We start from the raw sequence: 22,883 nt of genomic DNA on the forward strand, positions 1-22,883 counted from the left end.
TATAAAATTTAGTATCACCAAATAACAAAATTTTAGATATATATATATATATATATATATATATATATATATATATATATATATATATATATATATATAGATAAATAAATAAGTTCTGCCAAAAATTATATAATATTAGGATACCATTCAGTTAGAAAATTTTTTCGGTTTAAGATTATATTGGTGATTATTTTTTCTACTAAACTATAATATTAACTTGTAAAAAAAAAAACTCTTTGGGCTCATAATATATAACGTTTTTAATTTAGTTAACACTCTTTAAAAATACAAAGAATTGTGTATTTCTATCCATGTACATATGTATCTGTTTAACTAACAAATTTGATAGTGGTTGTTGCCAGTAACAATGTTATTAAATATCAAGCTTATTTTTTTATTTAAATAGTTGAATAATGATTAGATAGACTATAAAATATATAATACCTTATGAAGGGGTTGATGGTCTTATTTTAAATAATTACATTGCAGTTTTCATCATATAAAATTCATAAAAAGCGTATAAATAGTAAATACCATTCGGAAGACTCGTCTAAAAATTTTCTCGTTAAAAGTTAACATATTGGTGGTCTTGATTAATATTATATTTATTATTATTATTAAATGTTGACAAAAATATACTCAAATTATACTATTAATAAAAATGCGTTCAAATAATTTAAAAACACAATAACAATACCCAACAGTAAATGTATATTTTAAAAAAATACCTTGGAGATTGAATTTGATATAATTTTTTTTAAGCGTAATTATAAAAATAAGATATTATTATACATAAAAATTGGTGATTTTTCGTTGAGTATATATTTTTTTGTAATTTTTTGGTTAACAACTAATAATTCTTTTAATAAATCACATAAAATTATATAATTAGAAAGAAATTATCAAATCTTAAGAATACTAATATCTCATTTTTTTAATTATGCTGGTGAAAATCTACATCAAAATTCAATCTCAAAGACATATTTTGAAAATATATATTTACTGTTGGTATTGTTTTTGTATTTTTAAATTATTAAAAGACATTTTTGTCCATAATAAAATTTGGGTACAATTTTTTCAACCTTTGAAGAATTTGATAGCGTTTTTGCTGGTTAACCCTAAATCTAAAATTTTTCGCTTTTCCAAAATATGTAGAACAAAGGTTGCACATTGTAACCCTAATGAAGTCCTTTACAGTTGCACATCGTAATACACATCGTATTTCACACCATGTTATGTTTTTCTTTGATCAAATTGTACATCGTGTTTCACACTATGACTTTGCATGAATTTGGCTTACATTATCCCCTTCCTCAAGAAAGACAATAAAGGTTTACTTGTTTTAATTTTATGGTGTGGATAAAGATTTTGTTTCTTCCTTCACTATGAATAAACTTCACCGAATAGTTCACATATTTCTTCATCGTTTCCAAAATAAAGTCACATTTAAAAACCTCTTGGAAACTTGTGCCACACAACTCAATGTAGATATGTTAAAGATCTTGTGATGCAATTTATCTGCTTTATATAGTTCTGATAAGGTTTTAACAGCTTGGTATAGAACACTTTTATGGAAAAAGTTTCTTTTTTATCCATCTCATCAATTATAATTTCTCACTCCCTATGTAAGTTGACCTTTCCACATAATTTAATATAGTTAGATGTGTAAATGACGTATATGACACATTTTTCCTTTGGTCTTTGTGGGCATTAATAGTCTGAACCTAGAACTGGCACTACATTAAGGATCGAGATTCTGGTTTGTAAACTTAGCTAAAATTGTTAGCACTACATCTGTTTAAATCCAGCATACTTGCTGATTTTGCATTCATGTGAATATAAAAATGTCTCGCGTCTATTTGATTACAATACTTCAATAACATGGACTAATTCTTTTTGTCATATATTTTCACTAATGACATCAATCATAAGATATTAAAATGATAAGTTGATTCTCAAATTCTCACCCTTGCATAAAAGTGTCACACTCTCTTATAAGTATACACTTATAAAAAATGCAACAGTGTTTGTAATGCCACTTTATTAGTTACATATATCATGGTTATATTTTACAAAATTTGCAAGATAGGCTAATGCTAAATTGATTAGTTTAGCACTAATACCTCTGCATATATGTACACACTCTCTTATAATTAGATACCTATCAAATTCTCCCTAATTCTTTGCTTAATGGTTTTTTGGCAACTACAAAACTATGATCACATCAATTATGTGTAATGTTTAATACTCATATGTGGATAGTTATTGTTATCTAGCTTGTTGGTTTGTCAAATTTAGAATGATTGGCATTGACTATTAATGAAACTTGTTTGATAATGTACTTAAAGAGGTTTATGATTCAATTAAAACTTTAGCTTTAATCAAGTATTGACCCTTTCCCTATGGAAAATAGTGTCTGATTCTAGCATGACTTAGCGATAGCCATTGCTATTGTATAAAGTATCCATTATTATTCATATAATAAGACTTTTTTTTTCTATTACTTAGCTAGTCATTTTATTATGTAACTTAACACAAAACAAATATATGAAATCACTATTACAGCCACGTGAAGAAAAATCCAGTGCCTGAGTTGTCATTCAATACTATTAAAACATATAGAATCCATCTTAATCAATATCTCTATTGTTAAGACTCTAAATCCTCATTACTAATTTTAGTTACATATAAATAACCCTAATAAGAACATTATCAAAACATGAAGACAATAATAGCTAAGCAAAAAACAGTTTATAGATATCTCTGAAATAAGTATTTCATAAAGCTCATTCATTGCTATCATGAAGTTGCATCTTCTGTCTTTTTCCACGATTGCGGGTAAGTTTGTTGGTTGAAAACCCCAGTTCTTCTTCATTCTCAATGTTGATGGGAATTTGTTGCTTTAAAACCATGGTAGCTGTTTTGGCTGGAGTTTTGCACTTGAGGCTTGTAACACTATCCTCCACAACATCCTGTCCCATGAAAAAAAACTGTCAATTTCCTGCAGATTTAACACAAAATAACCAGTTCTATAAAGTATATAGCACAAGAGTTACCACAGAATATTGAGAATCACTAAGATTGTTGATATCAACCATAGCTGCTGACAAATCCACCGAGTTACTGCACCCGGTATCCTACAACCATATTGGAGATATTCCTACTTAGATATTATAGCCAAATAAACTGCTCAAAGTCTCAATATAATCAAGGAACCTACAAACTTTTAGCACATACAGTTACAGTGGAGAACGTTTTATTTGGGAGATGCATTTCAAAAATTGTATCATCCTCGCAGACCTTCATCACTGTATACACCTGGTCATAGAGCTTGATGTTGGAGGATTTGACATTCACCTTAAAAAGAAGTTTTCTTTCTAACAGGCTCTCAAGAGCTGCAGGGTATCCTTCAGCATAAAGTTCCTGAAATTAAATCACAAAAGTCTAAAGTTATAGTTTATTTCATTGACATTTATATAAAGTACATGACATAATACTTGTTATAATTTACTATGAACCTCCTCATCCTTGATCTGTTCTGCTTGTCTACCACATAGTTGAACCGTTTCTCGATCCCATAGAAGCAGTGTTATGCTACCAGTGCCATCATAGGCCATCACCTCAACCTTAAACCTATTATATAAATTGCACAACTTAGTAAATTGCAATAACATAGTCCATCCAAAACATATTGTAAATCTGAACACAAACCTTAACGATGCACTTCCGTGAGTGTGGCCACACTTTCCACACTCGTATCTATTTCCAATTGGTGTTTCAACCTTCTTCGGACACTTTCTACATGATTTGTAAAACCAATCATCCTTGCCAGAATTGATTGCCACAATTGTTCCAGCAATCCACAAAGGGCCTTCCTGCAAATACATGAGGGTTTATGTAAATGCCATATCATGTAACGTGGATTTAAATAGGTGATGGTATGACCTGTGTTGAGTTTAGTGCTTCCTCTATTGTGTTCACCGTCACATCACCCCGCTTAAGTTCATCTGCCCCAGAATGTGAGTTGTTTGTGTTGACTTGACTAATTCTGACCAAATTTGAGGGTATAGCGGCAAGCCTCCTACGCGGTACAACGAAAGTATTTTTTTAATGCTTGGCTACATCTGACCGTTAAAAAAAATTTGAATCTATAGAAATTGAAATGTGGATCAAACCTGTCACGAAAGTCGCGAACCTCCTCGAGATCGGGATTGATGCGTAGCTTAGAAATGTCGAAATGACTCTGTACTGAGGTTTTCTCTGTTTATTTATAAAGCTGATAGTGAGAAAACTTCTGACATCACTTAATGTGTACATTGTATTTATATAGTATAGGATAAAGGGTTTAGATTCATACCATTCCATCTACTCGGTCGGAAGAACTGCAAGACCACTATCAATGGTTCAACTCTTCCATCATCTAGGTATGGTAGTATTTGATCAACCATGTCCCCAAACAACACACACCCAATACGATAATTACTGCAAATCAGTGTGATTAAACAGGTTTAACCCTTATTATCATTATAACACAACCTATATTATGTCACTATAATTCACGAACACAACTTACTCAAGATCTTCAACCAAAATAGCTAGACGCTTCGTTTCCTTCCCTTTGCTTGTGATGAGTTCCTTTGGATCTTCCTTTCCAACCACTTCACCCATAATATCTGCGATTTCCATCTTATTGTTAGGTAGTTATGAGTTATACACTAAGGAAGTGTAAATGTATTCGCCTCACCTATTAATTGAGAGTCATTGATCCTGTCAGCATTCAACAACTCTGAAATTTGCGTTAATCGAAACGCTTGAAGTGGGAAAGTTGGATTCTCCACCAAGAGCACCACAGTTCGGTGAGAGAAATTTAAGGTCCACCGATTCATAGATGTCTTGGTTTTTTCTCTCTTGTCTACAACAATGAAATTTGACATTTTATACATCTTGAACTCATCAATGTTATCATTCCATCTACGTACCAACGCCTTAGGGACCGAAGCTTGGATCCTCCCTCCCTGTAAGATAGTAAATACAGCTCAGTTTGGAATGCATGTGTAAGATAGTAAATACAGCTCAGTTTGGAATGCATGTGTGAATGTATAAGATCATGTAGTTTATATTCAATTAATATTACTTGCCTGACTATCTTGAAGAACCATTTCAATACTATTGATCTCCTTAGGATTGTACCGGCAAGGAGCTTTCCATAAACGAACAACATGGACCAAAAAGTTCCATGCAAGCTTTTTCGGACTGACATCCATCAACAAATCAAACGATTCAGCCATGGTTAGCTTGATAAAGGAGAAACACTACAATCAGCTAGCCTTTGACACTTTTTTCAAACTGGAAGAAGTGATGTGTAGAAAGATAGAGGTATGAACATTAGATGCATGCTCCTTTTTATAGTGAAGTCTGTATCTCAAAGACATAAAATGTCTGTTTCTGTCATCGTAATAACAATTATTTTTTATTCATTTCGAGATTCGATAATTTAATAACTATTATTTTTTATTCTTCATTTCAGGTTCAATAGATATGACATTACAATTTTGGGTGTTGTCCACGTGTCAATCACTCAGCGCACCACTTGTCGATTGAACAATCAGCCACTACTCTCCTATAATATATAGATAGATTATTTATTATTATTATTATTATTATTATTATTATTATTATTATTATTATTTGCTACCTTCACGAACAAAATATTAAGGATGCCTTTATTTTTTGGGACTAAAACTAAGACCGAGAAATTAGGATTGATAAGTACTGCATGTGTTGGATAATTAAAGATTAAAATATAAAATTTTAGTCTTTTTATTATTTTTAAAAAATAAGAATATAAAGAACTAAAATTTTTAAAAATAAAAATAAAAATTTTAATATTTTTTAAAAACTATTCACATTTAATTTTTTAAAATTTAAATATATCATTTAATATTTTAATATTTATATTTATCTTAAAATAAACATAATATTAAAACATAACTCATTAATCTAATATATTTTATATTAAACACATAAACACAATATAAAAACTTATTTTAGTGTGGCTCTCAATTCCAATCTCCTTTTGTTTTCTAAGAGCCTTCCCTATCTGTAGCTAGTTGCTACTATACGATGATTCATGTAGAATCTGACATTATAAAATGGAATTGGAAGACACGACCACCTACCATAACCTAACATATAAAAATATTGCAACCAAAGACAGTAAAATCTGCACTGCACATACAACATGTTTTAAACCACACAATCTTAGCTTCATCTTATCTTTTACCGTGTTATGCTTGTGTATATATATATAAAAAATAAAGTTTCAAAATTGTGAATCATATGCTAACTCAAAATCTCCATTTAATAATGCATACAAAAAGTTTTGAGCACAGAATCAATGGATTAATTAACGAATGGAAGCGTTTTACACTATACAAATTAAATTTCTTATTGCTCTCTCAAAAGGAAAATTTAACCATCATAAAAGCAGGTCTTCTCACTTTTGTGAATAGTTTAAAATTGCTACATCACTAATAATCTTTATCGTTTATTTTCATTCTGCTCTTGAACTAGATAATGTTGACCCCACCACAATCCAATTTTTTTTTGTATGGGTGAGGTGGACAATAGCTAGTATTTCAATTTAATTTTAAATTTTTTTAATATTATAACTTTAAATGAATTAATTGATTTCATAAATTTTTTATTAAATCTGATAATTTTATAATTTAATTATTTACATACTTAATTTACTTTTTACATTTTACTTAAAATCTCAATTTTTCTTGTCGTGTTTTCACATTAATATTCTGAAAAAGTGACATTAATACTCAGCATTATTATTCTGTTTCTTTTACCAAGGTATTAAGCTTTGAATTGAACGCCGTACAATTTGATGAGAGGACCATTATTTTCACTTTTTTCAATGGCTCTAATCATTTGCCCTTTTCAATTACTTTTAATTACTATTACTATTATTGACAGTATATTAGTAGGTGTAGATTTCTGGATTCTAACACTGCTTAGTCCTCTTTGATAATGATGATAAAGAAGGAGCATGATATTTTCTCTTGGTTCTAAAACTGTGTGCTTTCCTCCTTCAACATCTATACATATTAGGTCTCCTTTTCTTTGACCTTTCACTGCAAGTCTACCACCTTTCAATTCCTTCTCTTCAGAATCTAACAACAGTGCAAAACTATACTCATTCATTCATTAATTTATTGTTAATAATTGATTTGCATTATATAGATATTTACAAGTGTGAATGCATGAGAAATTAAAAGTAGTGAAATAAACAAGAAAAGGACAAGAGATGAGAGAAATAAAAGAAAAGGACTAAAGGGTACATGAAAATAATGTTATTATTGCAAAACAAATATTAAGTTAAGGCATCATTTTCATGGAGAGTTACATGACGAGATTATGCTCAATTGGGGCATGTGGTGGAGATTCATACCATGGCCTACCACTCATAAAGCAAGCAACCCACAATTGACTCAGCACTTATTATTATTATTATTATTATTATTATTATTATTATTATTATTATTATTATTATTATTATTATAGTAAAATCCTAGCTTCTCTTCCCATTCCCCAAGAAAAAGAGAAGGCACAGATTGTAATGTTATACGTATTAATTTTGTGTATGATCCCTTATACATATTTTATTTTAACATAAAAAATTATTTTTTATATTAAAAAAATACCAAAAAATCATTTTTATACCTCTATATATATATATACTTAAGAAGAAGGACTAAACCAAAAAACTTGTCCAAGGTTCCCACATAGTTAGGCACTAATCAGTGTATTAACATACATATAGGTAGGTAATAATAATTTGGTACAACTTGAAACCTAGAATAAATTAAAGTAGCCACATAGCCAAAGAAAAATGAAATATCATAATCACCATCACTAATAATTAAGGTCTTGATTGAAAAAAATAAGCAATGCTGATTAGTAGTTCAAATTAAATAAATATCCCTAATTATTCAACAGACTCATGTTGAATGTTTTCCATCATTTGACACACAGCCGTGGCTATCTCATCCACTGATCCCAACTTGCAATCGTCTTCCACCTTCACCAAAAAAATCAAACAATTAATTTGAAGTAGTTAGTAAATGAAATTAAATTAATGAAGTAATTAAAGAAAGAAGAAATGAAACCTTAACGCTGAGAGAATAGAGGACAATATCATTGTTAGTGGTGGTGACATTAAGATGCAAGATTGTGAGACGCATGGCTTGCAAATTAGACACCATCTTTAAGAGCTGCTTGGGCTTTTTCTTTGACCTTATTTTCAGATTTGCATGGCTTTCCACCATTGTTACTTCAATATCAGCATTCCCTGTCACTTGTGGGAAGCCGAAGAACTCGGAAAAAGGCATGGTTCCAATTTTGTTATTTGTATGATCAGATCCTCCATCTTCATCGCTAGTAGTAGCAGCAAGAAACTGCAGTTTCTGCTCAAGCACCTTCACATAGTTAATAGCACCCCCTATTATGGACGCTTGATCGCCCTGCACAGATCGGATCGGATCAGATCGGATTAATAAAGTAACTGTTAATTCAAAAATACGAAAAATCAAGTACTGAATCAGTCATTGTGTATTTGTATATAAATATACGTATTGTTTAAGTGGTATTTAATTTATACCTATACATACCCTTTGAACGTAAGAATCTGGCATGAGATTGCGAAGGAGAGAGAGGTAATCATTCATTTGCTTCCGTCGGTTACGTTCGACGGCAATGTGAGTCATTCTTTGGTTCTCGATCTCCTCCTTGTTCTTTCTTGTCTTTCCTCTCCTTCTCTTGGGACGCTCAGAACAAGTTGATGTGGTATCCATGGTTGTTTCTGTTTCTTCCGGCGGCGGTGGTGGCGGTGACAGTAAATAGTGTAGGCCAGTATCATTGTTGAAGTTGAAAAAGTCCAAGTCCTTGTTGGTGTCGTTGATTGCATAAGAAGAAGAAGGGAGTGGTTGTTGAATGTTGTTATTAGTATACAACACAGCTTCCAGAGCCATGTCTCTCTCTGACTCAGGCAAGCACATGTGTATGTTATTCTTCTTCTTCTTCTTTCTTATTATTATTATTATATATAATAATTAGAAGAAGAAGAAGATTGATTGGGTACTAATACTATTCTCTTCTCTTCTATCTCTTGGATTCGACTGCCTTTTTCATGTTATAAAGGGATTTCAAATATATGGACAGTGCCTCTGCACGTGAAATATTACCATTTTATTTTTATATATCTATACAATCAATCTCATTTTTATACACAAATGGTTAGTTTCAATAAGGAATTATCTAATTATTTTTAATTATTAATTTAATGTAAAGATAATTATATCTAAGTCTTTATTTATATTTATTTATTAGAGATATAATTTATTAATATCATTTTTTTTATTAGTTTAAATTTTTAAAATAAATAGTCTAATGACATAATATTATAGTCCTATATTTAAAAGGTTTAAAATTTAATATTTAGTAAATTCAAAAGCATAAGATAAATAAATAATAAAAAAGTATTTATAAAAAATTAAATAAATCTAAAAAAATTTAATAATTAATATTATTTTTTTATTAATTTAAATTTTTGGAACGAATGAATTTGTCTCTATACATGCAACATAAACATAATATTTTAATTTCACACTTTAAACTTATCAGTGTGTGAAAATTTAGTGAGAGTAGTAGACTATATATTGTAGGCAAGGCAACTTAACTGTACGTACGTATGTACATACATACATATATACATACATGCATAGTAAATATTTATTATTAAGGTGGTCAAACGGGTTATTATTATATATAAAAAAACAGGCTACTCGTTTAGTTTTTGAATTAGCTTGTTTAATTCGTTATTTTTCAGATTAATCAAATTCAATTTATTTAATCCAAAATTTAAACAGATTTAATTTTAAAGATAAAATTCATCTATTTAAATAAATAAACAAATTAATCTAATAAATTTAATTTATTTTAACGATCTTATTTATTATATTATTAATATAAAAATATTTTGTTCATTGACTCTGGTTATCTGGTATTCTGGTGCAACACCCAATTGCTATAAAAAAGATGAAGAGGTAATTGTTCTGGTTTTTTTATGAAATTAGGAGATAAATTATTTCCACCCATATATTATTGTATTTTGTATAATGAGTTTGTTTTGTACATTTTTAATATATTAAATAATCATATATTTAACATTAAATATACGCTAAAATTACATAAGTATTCTTTAAGTTTTATAGTCTCCAAAAAATAAAAATTGTGCAATAAACTAATTATAAAATTTCATTTAGATATAATATTTTATATTCGGAGAAATAAAATAAATGAAAATCTATACAGGTACGAAGCTGATGATCTGGTTGCTAGGACCCTACGAGAGTGCAGTCGTCACGCTTCTCAAGTTCTCATCGTGGGAAGTGTTTGTTTCCAATTACTGGAACTGTCTTTAATCAATTCCTAAGTAGGAAAACCCTTCATTAAGCTTTGTTTGGGGTGGAAAGAAATAGAAACGAGAGAAATCAAGTGAAAAAGAATAGAAAAAAAAATTGAAGTAAAATTTAATTTTTAGAGGTGTATTTGGATAAAATAAAATAAAATAAAAATATATTAAAAGATAAATAATTTATATTATTTGTTTAGAAAGAAAAATAGAGAGAAAAAACAAATTAAATTATGTAATGATAATATTATTTTCATATTATATAATAATGTTATTATGTATATAATTATGTAAATATTTATAAATATCATTAAATAATAACAACAAAATTTAATTATATTTATAATATAACAAATTAGGAATATAATAATAATAATAATAATAATAATAAAATTAGAGTGATTATTTAGATATAAATTTTATTTTTGTTTACTGATCATTTCAATATATAAACTGAAGATAATTTTAAAAAAAGAAATATCTAAATCAATAATTACATGTACATCGTTTTAAAGAGGCTAATCGATCACATTATATCATTTGATTAATATATTATGTCTTATATTACATTTACAAATACATATCAAAGAAGTCTTACATGGTAACACGCTAAGGTCAGCTAAAAATAAAATTTATATATGAAACTAACAAATTTAATACTAAGACCTCTTTGATTAAGTCATTACTAATAGCATAGACTTCTTTGACTAACTCATTACTAATAGCATAATTAATAATACTTATAGTTATGAAAGTCACAAAAAAAAAAAGACATAAGGTATTATCATTATAAGCCTTAATTAAGTCATAGATATGTTACCCACAAAATATAAAGATACTAATATTTTTGTTGATCTTAAAGTTATATTTGTGCTGAGTCTCAAAATATTAGCCACATTACTAAGACTATTGTTCCTAGAGTACTCTTGCTTCTTTCATCAATTCATATAATGTGGCAAGACGTACGTCAGCTGGAACACCAAAAAATTCTCTCTTAACTCTATCTTCTCTGCATCAAAAGCAGTAACACCTCATGCGCAATTCTGGCATCACACCTAAATTTTCTATCTCTGTCCACACGTCATTTTTAGAGTAAATTCGAGGCCTACTTTACTCAAGAATCACAAGACCCCTTTCAACTATTCACACTTGTTGTTTAGCAACTTGAACATGTTTTTTAGCTACCTGCACTTGTTCTTCAGCTGTTAACACTTACTTTTTAGCAATATTAATTGATCTCTCATAAAAATGATTCCCATCTTTCATTATCTCAGTCAATGCTTGAATGCCTTGACTCATTCTTTTTATTTCTGACTATAATTTATCACTCATGGTTGTTTTGCATTTGGTACCTGACGAATGGATTTTTGACGGTTTAGAATTTCTCAAATAAAATCTCGTCGAAGTATAGTCTCTAAACCAACAATAATCCTTTCATACAAAAAGTTGTTTGTCACTAGTACAAACCCCTAAAATTTATAAACCGAAGTATTGGACCTAGGGTCGTTCTCCCTAGGAATTACAATAAAGTGTCTTGTTATTGGTTATGAGTTATTTTGGGGTTTTGGATAAGAAACATGAAAGATAAATGGCAAGAAAGTAAACTAATGGCTAAAAAGGTCTTGGCAAGGGTTGGTGGTCAAGGATCTCTATCCTAATCACTAACCACAATATGAGAATTGGCAAGGATTAATCTCATTAAATCATCCTCTAACTAGTAGTAAAGGAAAGTCAAATGAGCTATATCAATCCTAGTCCATAAGTCCTAACTCTCCACTAATTCAATTAGTGAGAACTAGAGTCAATGGCTCCCAATCATCAATTACTTGGACATTAGTAACTCAAGAGTTCCTAAGTTACCTTTCCAAGCCAAGAGTATAAAATTCTACTCTAAAATCCAACCAAGCATTTCATCAAACACTTGGAAGGCATAAAAGGAAAACATAGTGAATTGATAACAAGAATAGAATCTAACAACAATTATTGAAATGAATTAACAATAACAATCAAAAGAAACACATTTATTACGAATTACCTTGATTGAATTGAAATAGAGTAGAAGAAACAAAAGTAGATCTACATCAAAACACAAGAACAACATAAAGGAAATTACAACAAAAGAATGAAAGAAGAATGAATGTAGCAACAAGGAATTGAGAGATAGAAGTGGAAGAAAGCAAAGATTAAAACCTAGATCTAAGAACTAATCCTAATCCTAATCCTAATTCTAGAGAGAAGTGAGAGCTTCTCTCTCTAGAAACTACTTCTAAAACTAAACTATGACTAACGGTAACTAACATGTGTTTCCCTCTTCACTCCTTGGGTTAAATAGCATCAGAAATGAGTTGGATTGGGCCCACAAGGCTTGTAAATTCGCCGGCCACGAGTTTGCATGAAGTGATCACGTGCACCAACGGCGCGTGCGCGTACTTTGCGCGTGCGCGCCACCATACGTGTAGCAACTATGGCAAATCTTATATCGTTTCGAAGCCCCGGATGTTAGCTTTCTAACCCAACTGGAACCGCATCATTTGGACCTCTGTAGCTCAAGTTATGGTCGTTTAAGTGCGAAGAGGTCGGGTTGACAGCTTTCCGGTTCTTTCATTTCTTCATGAGTTCTCCAACTTTTCATGCTTTCTTTCTTCATTCCCTTGATCCAATCTTTGCCTCCTAAATCTGAAATCACTTAACAAACATATCAAGGCATCTAATGGAATCAAGGAGAATTAGATTTAGCTATTTTAAGTCCTAAAAAGCATGTTTTCACTCTTAAGCACAATTAAGGGAGAAGTTATAAAACCATGCTATTTCATTGAATAAATGTGGGTGAAAGGTGATAAAATCCCCTAAAATCAATACAAGATAAATCCTAAAAATGGGGTTTGTCAACCTCCCCACACTTAAACCAAGCATGTCTTCATGCTTAAACCAAGAATGAAGTAAGGGATGGCATTTATTCAATGGAAACTAACTAAATGCAATCTACCTATATGCAACTATCTAAATGAATGCAATTGCTTGGTCAAAATAAATCAATTTCCAAGAAGCATATATGCACAAGGGCTAAGGACTAGCAAGTCTAATCCACAATTGAATTGAGTTATTAAATATTTTTACAAACTTGCATGAAAAGAGATGATCATAGGTGGAAACATGTAATTGAGCATCAAACCCTCACCGGTAGTGTTTGCACTCTATTCGCTCAAGTGTTTAGGGTCGATTCTCTCAATTTTCTCCTAATCATGCTTTCTAAGATTTGTTTTTCTTCTAACAATCAACAAATATTTCATGCATGCATACATATATCATGAGGTCTTTTCATCGGTTGTAATGGGGCTAGGGTCAAGGTAGGATGCATATTTGGTTAAGTGAGCTTGGAATTTGAATCTTTGATAAGCTTAAACTTCCCACCTAACCTATGACATCCTATACAATTAAGTTCTAATCTAACTACCCATTCCTCACTTTTTCACATACTCATGTATTCCTTTCTAATTTCACAACACCTATGCATTGATTTTATTGGACTATACTTTGATTTGGGGCATTTTGTCCCCTTTTATTGCTTTTTCTTTTTCTTTTATTTTTCTATTTTTTTTCTTTTTCTTTTCCATATTATTTTTTTCTCTTTTTTTTTCTTTTGTTTTTCTCATTTTTTTCTTTCTATATACAAGAGCCTCAATGCATAAGGTTTTACATTTGATCAATACATGAGTATGTACCCAATTTCCAATATTTTCAATAATAATACAAAACTACTCTTTTATTCACCCAATGTCCCAAGGTTCCCACACTTGAATGATACTCACACACACTAGCCTAAGCTAATCAAAGATCCAAATAAGGACATTTATTGTTTTTCGCTTTAAGGCTTGTAATGTGCTAAAATTAAGAACAAGTGGGTTAATCGTAGGCTCAAATTGGCTAACAATGGAAGATAAAAGGTAAGGCTTTTTGGGTAAGTGAGCTAATGAAATGATGGCCTCAATCATATAAATGCATGAATACACAAAATAATGGACATAAAGAATCAAACAAATCAAAGATTACATTCATAGAAAGAGAATAATGCACACAAGAAGGAAAATAAGTGGTTATAAGATGTAACCACATCATTAGGCTCAAAGCTCACATGCTTGTGTGTTCTTAGCTCAAAAACCATGTTCCAAAATACATTCTTTCAAGCAAGTTCAACAAAAATTTTTCAAATTGGTAGGTTGCCCTAAAACGGTTTCTTGGGAAAGAAATCATCACTCTAACCAAGTAGTCCTAATAAGAAGAAGGTAGTAAAATATGTACAAATTCTAACTAACATGCAACCTATCATGCAAATGCAACAACTAACTAACATTGGTGTTGAAAAGGAAATTGTTACCCATGGAGATCGGTCGACGACCTCCCCACACTTGAAGATTGCACCGTCCTCGGTGCATGCAAAGGAGAGCAAGGTGGACGGGTTGCTACAATTGATGAGCTCCTTCAAAAGGTTGTGCGGATGACTTGTGTGTCGCCCCATTTAAAAGCTTTTCCTTTCTCCTCTCTTGGTGGCCAACCTAAAAGGAAAGAAAAAGAAAGAAAGTTAAGCCTGTAACAAAGATATCACAGCAAATAGAACATAGGCGGGGGCTAATGCCAAATAAAGGTATTGTTCTCTACTACATGGTAACTACAACATGTAGAGGAGGAAACTATAAGAGAAAATGGCATATCAATGATACTTGATGCAAGAGTAAAGTTAAAGCATGAAGAGGATATTGAGCATCAAGATCAAATAAGAATTGACACAAACAAGATTAGTGATACGCATGAAAGCATTTAATTCCATCCTAACTCAATGATGAAGCGGTACAAGAAAAAAAACAAAGGGTAATGAATTAGGAAGGAATAAAGCACTAATCTTGTGTGTTGACAAATATTACAATTAATGTAACAAGTCATGAAGCACCAAAACAAATGCAAGAAATTCTCAACAATTGAGTGAGAGAGTTCAACACTATTATTAAAATGAGAAATTTAGAAAATAAAATGAGAACCAATTATAGAAACAAAATTAAAATGCAAAGAATAAAAGTATGCAAATGTAATAGACAAAAGAAAATGGAAGAAGAGAAATTTTTTTTTTTATATTTTTAATTTTTTTATTTTTTTTTAGTATTTTATTTAGTTATTTATTTATTATTATTATATTTTTTTCTTTTTCTTTTTTTTTATTAAATTTTTTTTTTATATTAAAAGAGAAAAGAAAAAAAAATCTTTCAAGAGAGGAAGAAGAAAAAAATGAGAAAGAAAGAAGAAGAGAAGAGGAAAGAAGGAGAAAGGAGGAGAGAGAAAAGCAGGGTGCAAATCCGCGCGCGCGCGCACAGCGCGCTTACGCGTGGATGCAGCAGGGACAATCCGCGCGTGCGCGCACAGCGCGCTTACGCGTGGATGAGGTTAGGACGATCCGCGCGCGCGCGCACAGCGCGCTTACGCGTGGATGAGGTTGGGCTCCCAGCACAATGCTGGCACAACGCGCGCACAACTCTCTGGTTTTTGTACCAGAAGTTGCAGAAGTGCAATGTGCGCGCGCGCGCACAGCGTGCTTACGCGCCGATGGCCTCTCTTTTTTTTTTTTTTTTTGCCCAAAAAGCAGAAAAAAATGCCCAAGAGCTCCCTATAATGTCCAAAACTCTTCTTTATTCAATCACATATCAAACAATCCACATAAATGCAATTTGATTTTAGGATTTATTCATCTACTACTAATGAATACAACATACTAACAACCAATCTTTACCAACAAATCAATATGAAATGAAAATCTACCTACAATGGCAACTCAAATCACTTATTAAACAAAACTAAAAGAGGATGGAAAGAGTTTACCATGGTGGGGTGTCTCCCACCTAGCACTTTTAGTTTAAGTCCTTAAGTTGGACTTATGGGGAGCTCTTCTCAAGGTGGCTTGTGATTGTACTCATCTTGGAACTCCCACCAATGCTTGGTTCTCCATTGTGGCCCAAGATTCTTTATGGATTGAGCCAAGTGTTGATGGAGTTCTTCACAAGTTTGGGGCTCCCAAAGTTGATCCTCTTCTTGTGATCCGGGGTCCCACACTTTGTTTTCACACCCGTCTTGAAGTTGATCATCATTATTAGTCCATCCGGGTGGTAAACAAGAAGAATCCTCTATGAAGTGCCCAACAATCCTCCTAGACCCATCTATTTGAGCACTACTCCAACCTTTATATCTCATGTTTGATGCATCAACCATAATGAGCCTTGATTTGCAACGCCCACCACAAAACTTTTTCCGCTTACGCTTCATCCCACAAACTTCCCTAAGTTGGCCATCCGTTTCAAGCAAACCATATTCAAGTGGGATAATAAAACTAATAGAAATGAATTTCACCCACTCAAATGAAGGTGTAGATGGTAACCTAGGCAAAGATGCTTCCAAAGATCTTGACAAAGCATAACCAACCCTCGTTCTTCTATTTCTAGGGACTTCCACCTCTTCACAAGATCTCTTAATCTCAATCCTTTGTTCAACAATTTTATCTAAACCTTTTCCTTTACTCAAATCATAATAGGGAGGGTGAGAGAAATTTACCTCCTTAATGCTTTCAAATCCAACCGGAGAAGGTTCTTCATGCTCAAAGGATTCTTCACCACTAAGACTTGATGCTTGATCTTCATCTCCAAGGGAACTCAATCCTTGCTCTATCCCATCCAAGTCTTCATATGAAGTATGCCTTGGAAGGTGTGCACTTTCCTCCCTAGCATCAATTTCAATCATTTTGGAGGGGTTTTCTTCAACTCTATGTTCCCATGGAGGCTCCACATCTCCTAAGTCTTCTACCACTTCTTCCTTGTCTTCAACAATTAAAGCTTCCTCCAATTGTTCCAATACAAAGCAACTTCCCTCATTTCCCACCGGAATTTCCAATCTCTCCTTCATGCTATGCTCTTCTTGAGCCATGGGAGTTCCTTGAGTGTTCAAGGTTTGGGAGGCTAATTGATTTGTTACCGCATCCAAGGCGGCCATGAAATTTTGCACATCCCTTTTCATCTCTTCTTGCCCTTGAACAAGAACACCAAGGGTTTCATCCATTAGAGGTTGGGATGGGTGGAAGGGTTCATCATTTTGGGGGAAGGGTTCATAGTAGGAAGATGGTTCTTCTTGGTAGAGTTGTGGTGGTTCAATATTTTCTACCCTTTCCACTTGTTGCACAACACACTCCATGGTTACTTGAAATTGATCCAATGCTTCCTTGAGACGATCCCTTGACTCTTGTTCCTCTTGGATATCATGAGTAGGATCATAGGGCTCTTGGATTGAAGGACATAAGTATTCTTCCATGGGAGGTTGTGGTGGAAAGTAGTATTCATCTTGTGGTTGGAAATTTTCATATGTTGGAGGTGGTTCATCTTGGTAATAATATGGAGGAGGTGGCTCTTGAAAATGTTGATGTTGGAATTGTGGTGGCTCTATATGTGGTTCATATGGCTCATATGGTTGTTGGAATGGTGGATATGGATTAGGGTCATATGAAGGTGGTTGGTAAGAAGGGGCTTGTGAGTATGGTTGAGAATTATGTTGAGGGTATGGATCATAGGCATATGGTGGTGGTTCTTGAAAGTCACAAGGAGATTCACCATAGCCATTGGATTGATATGCATCATAGAATGGCTCTTCTTCATAGTGCATTGGTGGAGGTTGTTGCCATGAGGATTGATCATATGCATATGGCTCCTCCCACCTTTGAGTGTCCCATCCTTGATACACATCTCCATTGTAATCTCCACTTCCTACAACATAGTTGTAATCACACTCATAGCCAAAATGAGAATTCATAATGGAAGGAGAGAACAAAAATCAAAAGATAATGGAAAACAAGAGAAATAAAATTCTATAACTAACAAATAAAGCAAAAAAAAAAACAAGATATTCACACTATTCACATATATACAACAACCAATAACATAACACCATTGCAACTCCCCGGCAACGGCGCCATTTTGACGAATGGATTTTTGACGGTTTAGAATTTCTCAAATAAAATCTCGTCGAAGTATAGTCTCTAAACCAACAATAATCCTTTCATACAAAAAGTTGTTTGTCACTAGTACAAACCCCTAAAATTTATAAACCGAAGTATTGGACCTAGGGTCGTTCTCCCTAGGAATTACAATAAAGTGTCTTGTTATTGGTTATGAGTTATTTTGGGGTTTTGGATAAGAAACATGAAAGATAAATGGCAAGAAAGTAAACTAATGGCTAAAAAGGTCTTGGCAAGGGTTGGTGGTCAAGGATCTCTATCCTAATCACTAACCACAATATGAGAATTGGCAAGGATTAATCTCATTAAATCATCCTCTAACTAGTAGTAAAGGAAAGTCAAATGAGCTATATCAATCCTAGTCCATAAGTCCTAACTCTCCACTAATTCAATTAGTGAGAACTAGAGTCAATGGCTCCCAATCATCAATTACTTGGACATTAGTAACTCAAGAGTTCCTAAGTTACCTTTCCAAGCCAAGAGTATAAAATTCTACTCTAAAATCCAACCAAGCATTTCATCAAACACTTGGAAGGCATAAAAGGAAAACATAGTGAATTGATAACAAGAATAGAATCTAACAACAATTATTGAAATGAATTAACAATAACAATCAAAAGAAACACATTTATTACGAATTACCTTGATTGAATTGAAATAGAGTAGAAGAAACAAAAGTAGATCTACATCAAAACACAAGAACAACATAAAGGAAATTACAACAAAAGAATGAAAGAAGAATGAATGTAGCAACAAGGAATTGAGAGATAGAAGTGGAAGAAAGCAAAGATTAAAACCTAGATCTAAGAACTAATCCTAATCCTAATCCTAATTCTAGAGAGAAGTGAGAGCTTCTCTCTCTAGAAACTACTTCTAAAACTAAACTATGACTAACGGTAACTAACATGTGTTTCCCTCTTCACTCCTTGGGTTAAATAGCATCAGAAATGAGTTGGATTGGGCCCACAAGGCTTGTAAATTCGCCGGCCACGAGTTTGCATGAAGTGATCACGTGCACCAACGGCGCGTGCGCGTACTTTGCGCGTGCGCGCCACCATACGTGTAGCAACTATGGCAAATCTTATATCGTTTCGAAGCCCCGGATGTTAGCTTTCTAACCCAACTGGAACCGCATCATTTGGACCTCTGTAGCTCAAGTTATGGTCGTTTAAGTGCGAAGAGGTCGGGTTGACAGCTTTCCGGTTCTTTCATTTCTTCATGAGTTCTCCAACTTTTCATGCTTTCTTTCTTCATTCCCTTGATCCAATCTTTGCCTCCTAAATCTGAAATCACTTAACAAACATATCAAGGCATCTAATGGAATCAAGGAGAATTAGATTTAGCTATTTTAAGTCCTAAAAAGCATGTTTTCACTCTTAAGCACAATTAAGGGAGAAGTTATAAAACCATGCTATTTCATTGAATAAATGTGGGTGAAAGGTGATAAAATCCCCTAAAATCAATACAAGATAAACCCTAAAAATGGGGTTTGTCAGTACCTCTTGATGATATTCTTTGAGAACCAGTTGATTAGTTAGATAAACCAATTTCAGGACTATGACCCATTATAAAACTAGTAGCATTAGGAGTAATTAGCTCATTATTCCACTCATCTTCTATATTTAAGAAACTATCATCATCATTCAAGTTAATTGTTTCTTTATGCTTCTCCTACCTTTTCACTTTTTTTTGACACTTTTAGCATGTTTTTCTGTTGCCCTGTCTGTACCATATATCTCAAACAGTTTATCATAGTGTTTGATTGGAGTACGCATCCACTTTTTCACTTTTGGTTTTGCCTAAATCAAATAGAAGAATATTTACTATGAGTATGTCTATATTTAAATATATATTATTGAAATAATTCTTCAATATTTACTAGTGAAATTTAAAACAAAAAAAAAGAGTAAATGCATAAAATTTACCCTAATCAATTCTTTCCAAATTTCAGCTTCATCCTCAAACATCTTTGTAATTGGATTTCAAGAAAATTCACTAAACCCATGAAAATGATCATAACAAACTCCAAAATGATCCTTTAAAGTCTTGAGTCTATTTTTAAGATTCTCTTTGTGGAGGTGGTTACCATAAATAGATTTCAAAAGTAAAAGTATATTGTCATATGCCATTGTAGTAAATGTGCCATCCACACTATCTCTTTTGCGACATTCTTCAATCAAAGCATCAATGAAGGTTGTATCCATTTCGTCGGTCTATCTTAGGGTATCCCGACTAGTGGCCTCACCTTGACATGATGCTCTCTTTGCCATTAGCACTTGTCAATCTACAAAATAAATGGATAGAAATAACATTCATAATCTTAAATCAAACTATTTGTAAACTATCTTATCAGTTATTCAACAAATAAAGATTCAACACACTACATAAGTACAACATGTGACAAGTTGATTCAATAATTGCACACCAAAATCATTGAACAGAATACAATAACACATCAAGAGGTAACATGAATTCAATAATAACAAATCAAAGTTATAATATCAGCTCAGCGCACACATAATACAACTAATAACTTTATTTGTAAAATTTTTTAAATGAGTGATCAGAGCCCTAGTTAATAGTCAGCCTACATTTAAGCAACTATTTCACTCCTTAACATAGCTCCCCGCCTATAGTCTTCATCTTGTTCATGTCGAACTATTTCATCCTTTCCTAAATTATTTTCTTGTAGTTCTCGGTCAACTTGAGCTATGAGATGTGGATTAGGATCTACACCCATTAAAAAGTTATGTAATATGCAACAAGCTAGCACAATTTCAGTCATAGTTTCAAAATCATGATCAGTGTAACTTGTGATTATTACAAATCTTTTCTTCAAAACTCCAAATGACCTTTCAATAACATTTTTCAATGAAGCATGACGAAGATTAAATAATTTCTTTTCATTTTATGGGCCACGTCTTGCATGCTCTTTTAAGTAATACCTTACACCTCGATATAGGGTAATTAATTCATGCTTCAACATAAATCCAGCATCCCTAAGGTAATTTTTTTTTACAGAATCCGTCATTTAAAATGGTTAATTTAGTATAAACACACAAACTACTAATCCTTACCTACTAATGAGACAATATAGTTTTATGTACATGTTAACCTCGTGGAAGTTTAAGATTATCATCCCTCGATAATACATTCTTAAGAACTTTTGAGTTAGATGTTGTTCTTTTTCAATCCGTTAATACATAAGTGAACTTCATATCAAAATCACATGCAGCTAATATATTTTGTGTCGGCCAGTCTTTTCTCCTTCGAAATTTGGGTTGATCTGCTATAGGTACTTTGACACGAAAATATGTTCCATCTATAGCTCCAATACAATCCTAAATAATAGTACATTAATTAATAAAGTAACATAAAATTATATATATATATATATATATATATATATATATATATCAATCAAAATTATTTATTCATGTAATTATACATGTCCATACCTTAAAATAAGGATAAAATCTATGATTGTGAAGGATCGTCGGAGAAATAATGGATGCAGATGGTTGTCGAAAAAATTCATCTTCTAGTAAAAATAATTATCCATAACACAGCATGGAAGTGGCGGCTAACAGTTTCTCCAGACCGGTGGTAGAAAAAAGAAACGATTCTAGTTTTCACATTATGAGCTATTATATACAAGAACTTAGCAACTTGCTCTTCTACTATAACATGTTTTGTATCTCTCATTTGACATGTTGCTCTTAATTTCTCACACAATTGAAGAAATGCATCAGGGTCCATGCGTAGGATGTCACGACATCTATGCATTTCTCTTAACTGTTGCATTAAAGTAGCTCGAATTTGTTCTCGCCCAACTAATTTAAGGGAGATGAATTTGTCAACCCGCACAGACATAAATCTCAATAAATATAACATGTGCACGATGTAACATATCAGTGTTATTGTGCATAATTTCTGTCGTCTTTTCCAATCCTCCCTCAAAACTGTTAATATATGTTCTTAGGTTTTAAGGATTAACATATTTTTTTGATTATCGACCCAAACTTAAAGGAAAGATTTAGTGGGAAATCACAATTAAAGATGTCTTTCATATTGGCGACCAAAAAATTTTCTTCATGATCAGCCTTATCCATTTAATAAGCACTTTGTACTTTTAAATGTATATATCGTAGATTTACAGCACCAACAAAAACAAAAAAATATAACATCATACGTTAAGTATAAACAATGCAATTAAATAAGTAGTATTTATATATATGACCTCCTAATCAAAGAATATAATTAATTATAAAAGAATCTCAACTAATTGAAAGATAACAATTTTTTATACCTTTCGAGAAAACTTAAACATAAACTACATACGAAAGAAAACAAAATAAAAAA

General features: G+C 32.1%; 2 protein-coding genes across 4 annotated transcripts; both read right to left on the reverse strand.

Annotated features, from left to right (window-relative positions):
* Positions 1–2,570: 2,570 nt before the first annotated feature.
* Positions 2,571–5,607, reverse strand: LOC112695497 (replication protein A 70 kDa DNA-binding subunit A-like). Of its 3 annotated transcripts, XM_072196567.1 has the most exons (12): positions 5,139–5,217; positions 4,980–5,015; positions 4,745–4,912; positions 4,574–4,673; positions 4,358–4,482; positions 4,176–4,260; positions 3,946–4,081; positions 3,712–3,875; positions 3,519–3,633; positions 3,238–3,423; positions 3,057–3,137; positions 2,571–2,972 (listed from the first exon to the last, which is right to left on the reverse strand). In XM_072196567.1, exons 3-12 carry the CDS (start codon positions 4,884–4,886, stop codon positions 2,787–2,789), a joined length of 1,320 nt encoding a protein of 439 aa, XP_072052668.1. In that variant the 5' UTR covers positions 4,887–4,912; positions 4,980–5,015; positions 5,139–5,217; the 3' UTR covers positions 2,571–2,786. The 3 variants fall into 3 exon arrangements, with proteins under 3 accessions (XP_072052668.1, XP_025603634.1, XP_025603635.1); XM_025747849.2 differs by having other exon boundaries at positions 4,745–5,015; positions 5,139–5,607; XM_025747850.2 differs by having other exon boundaries at positions 3,057–3,160; positions 4,745–5,015; positions 5,139–5,428.
* Positions 5,608–7,763: 2,156 nt separating this feature from the next.
* LOC112695499 (transcription factor bHLH94) lies at positions 7,764–9,281 on the reverse strand. The gene is made up of 3 exons (XM_025747851.3): positions 8,679–9,281; positions 8,178–8,531; positions 7,764–8,089 (listed from the first exon to the last, which is right to left on the reverse strand). Exons 1-3 carry the CDS (start codon positions 9,063–9,065, stop codon positions 7,997–7,999), a joined length of 834 nt encoding a protein of 277 aa, XP_025603636.1. The 5' UTR covers positions 9,066–9,281; the 3' UTR covers positions 7,764–7,996.
* Positions 9,282–22,883: the final 13,602 nt, after the last annotated feature.

This window comes from Arachis hypogaea, chromosome 6 (genome assembly GCF_003086295.3).
Source record: "Arachis hypogaea cultivar Tifrunner chromosome 6, arahy.Tifrunner.gnm2.J5K5, whole genome shotgun sequence".
In the NCBI taxonomy this organism is placed as follows: Eukaryota; Viridiplantae; Streptophyta; class Magnoliopsida; order Fabales; family Fabaceae; genus Arachis; species Arachis hypogaea.

Excerpts from the sequence above, each read along its gene's own strand:
- LOC112695497 (XM_025747849.2), bottom strand. The coding sequence starts at position 5,288 with ATGGCTGAATCGTTTGATTTGTTGATGGATGTCAGTCCGAAAAAGCTT. Across the intron at positions 3,138-3,237 it reads AAACGTTCTCCACTGTAACT|GATACCGGGTGCAGTAACTC; the intron begins GTATGTGCTAAA and ends ATATGGTTGTAG. Across the intron at positions 2,973-3,056 it reads GTGATTCTCAATATTCTGTG|GATGTTGTGGAGGATAGTGT; the intron begins GTAACTCTTGTG and ends TTCATGGGACAG.
- LOC112695499 (XM_025747851.3), bottom strand. The coding sequence starts at position 9,065 with ATGTGCTTGCCTGAGTCAGAGAGAGACATGGCTCTGGAAGCTGTGTTG. Across the intron at positions 8,532-8,678 it reads CAGATTCTTACGTTCAAAGG|GGCGATCAAGCGTCCATAAT; the intron begins GTATGTATAGGT and ends CGATCTGTGCAG. Across the intron at positions 8,090-8,177 it reads TCTATTCTCTCAGCGTTAAG|GTGGAAGACGATTGCAAGTT; the intron begins GTTTCATTTCTT and ends TTTTTGGTGAAG.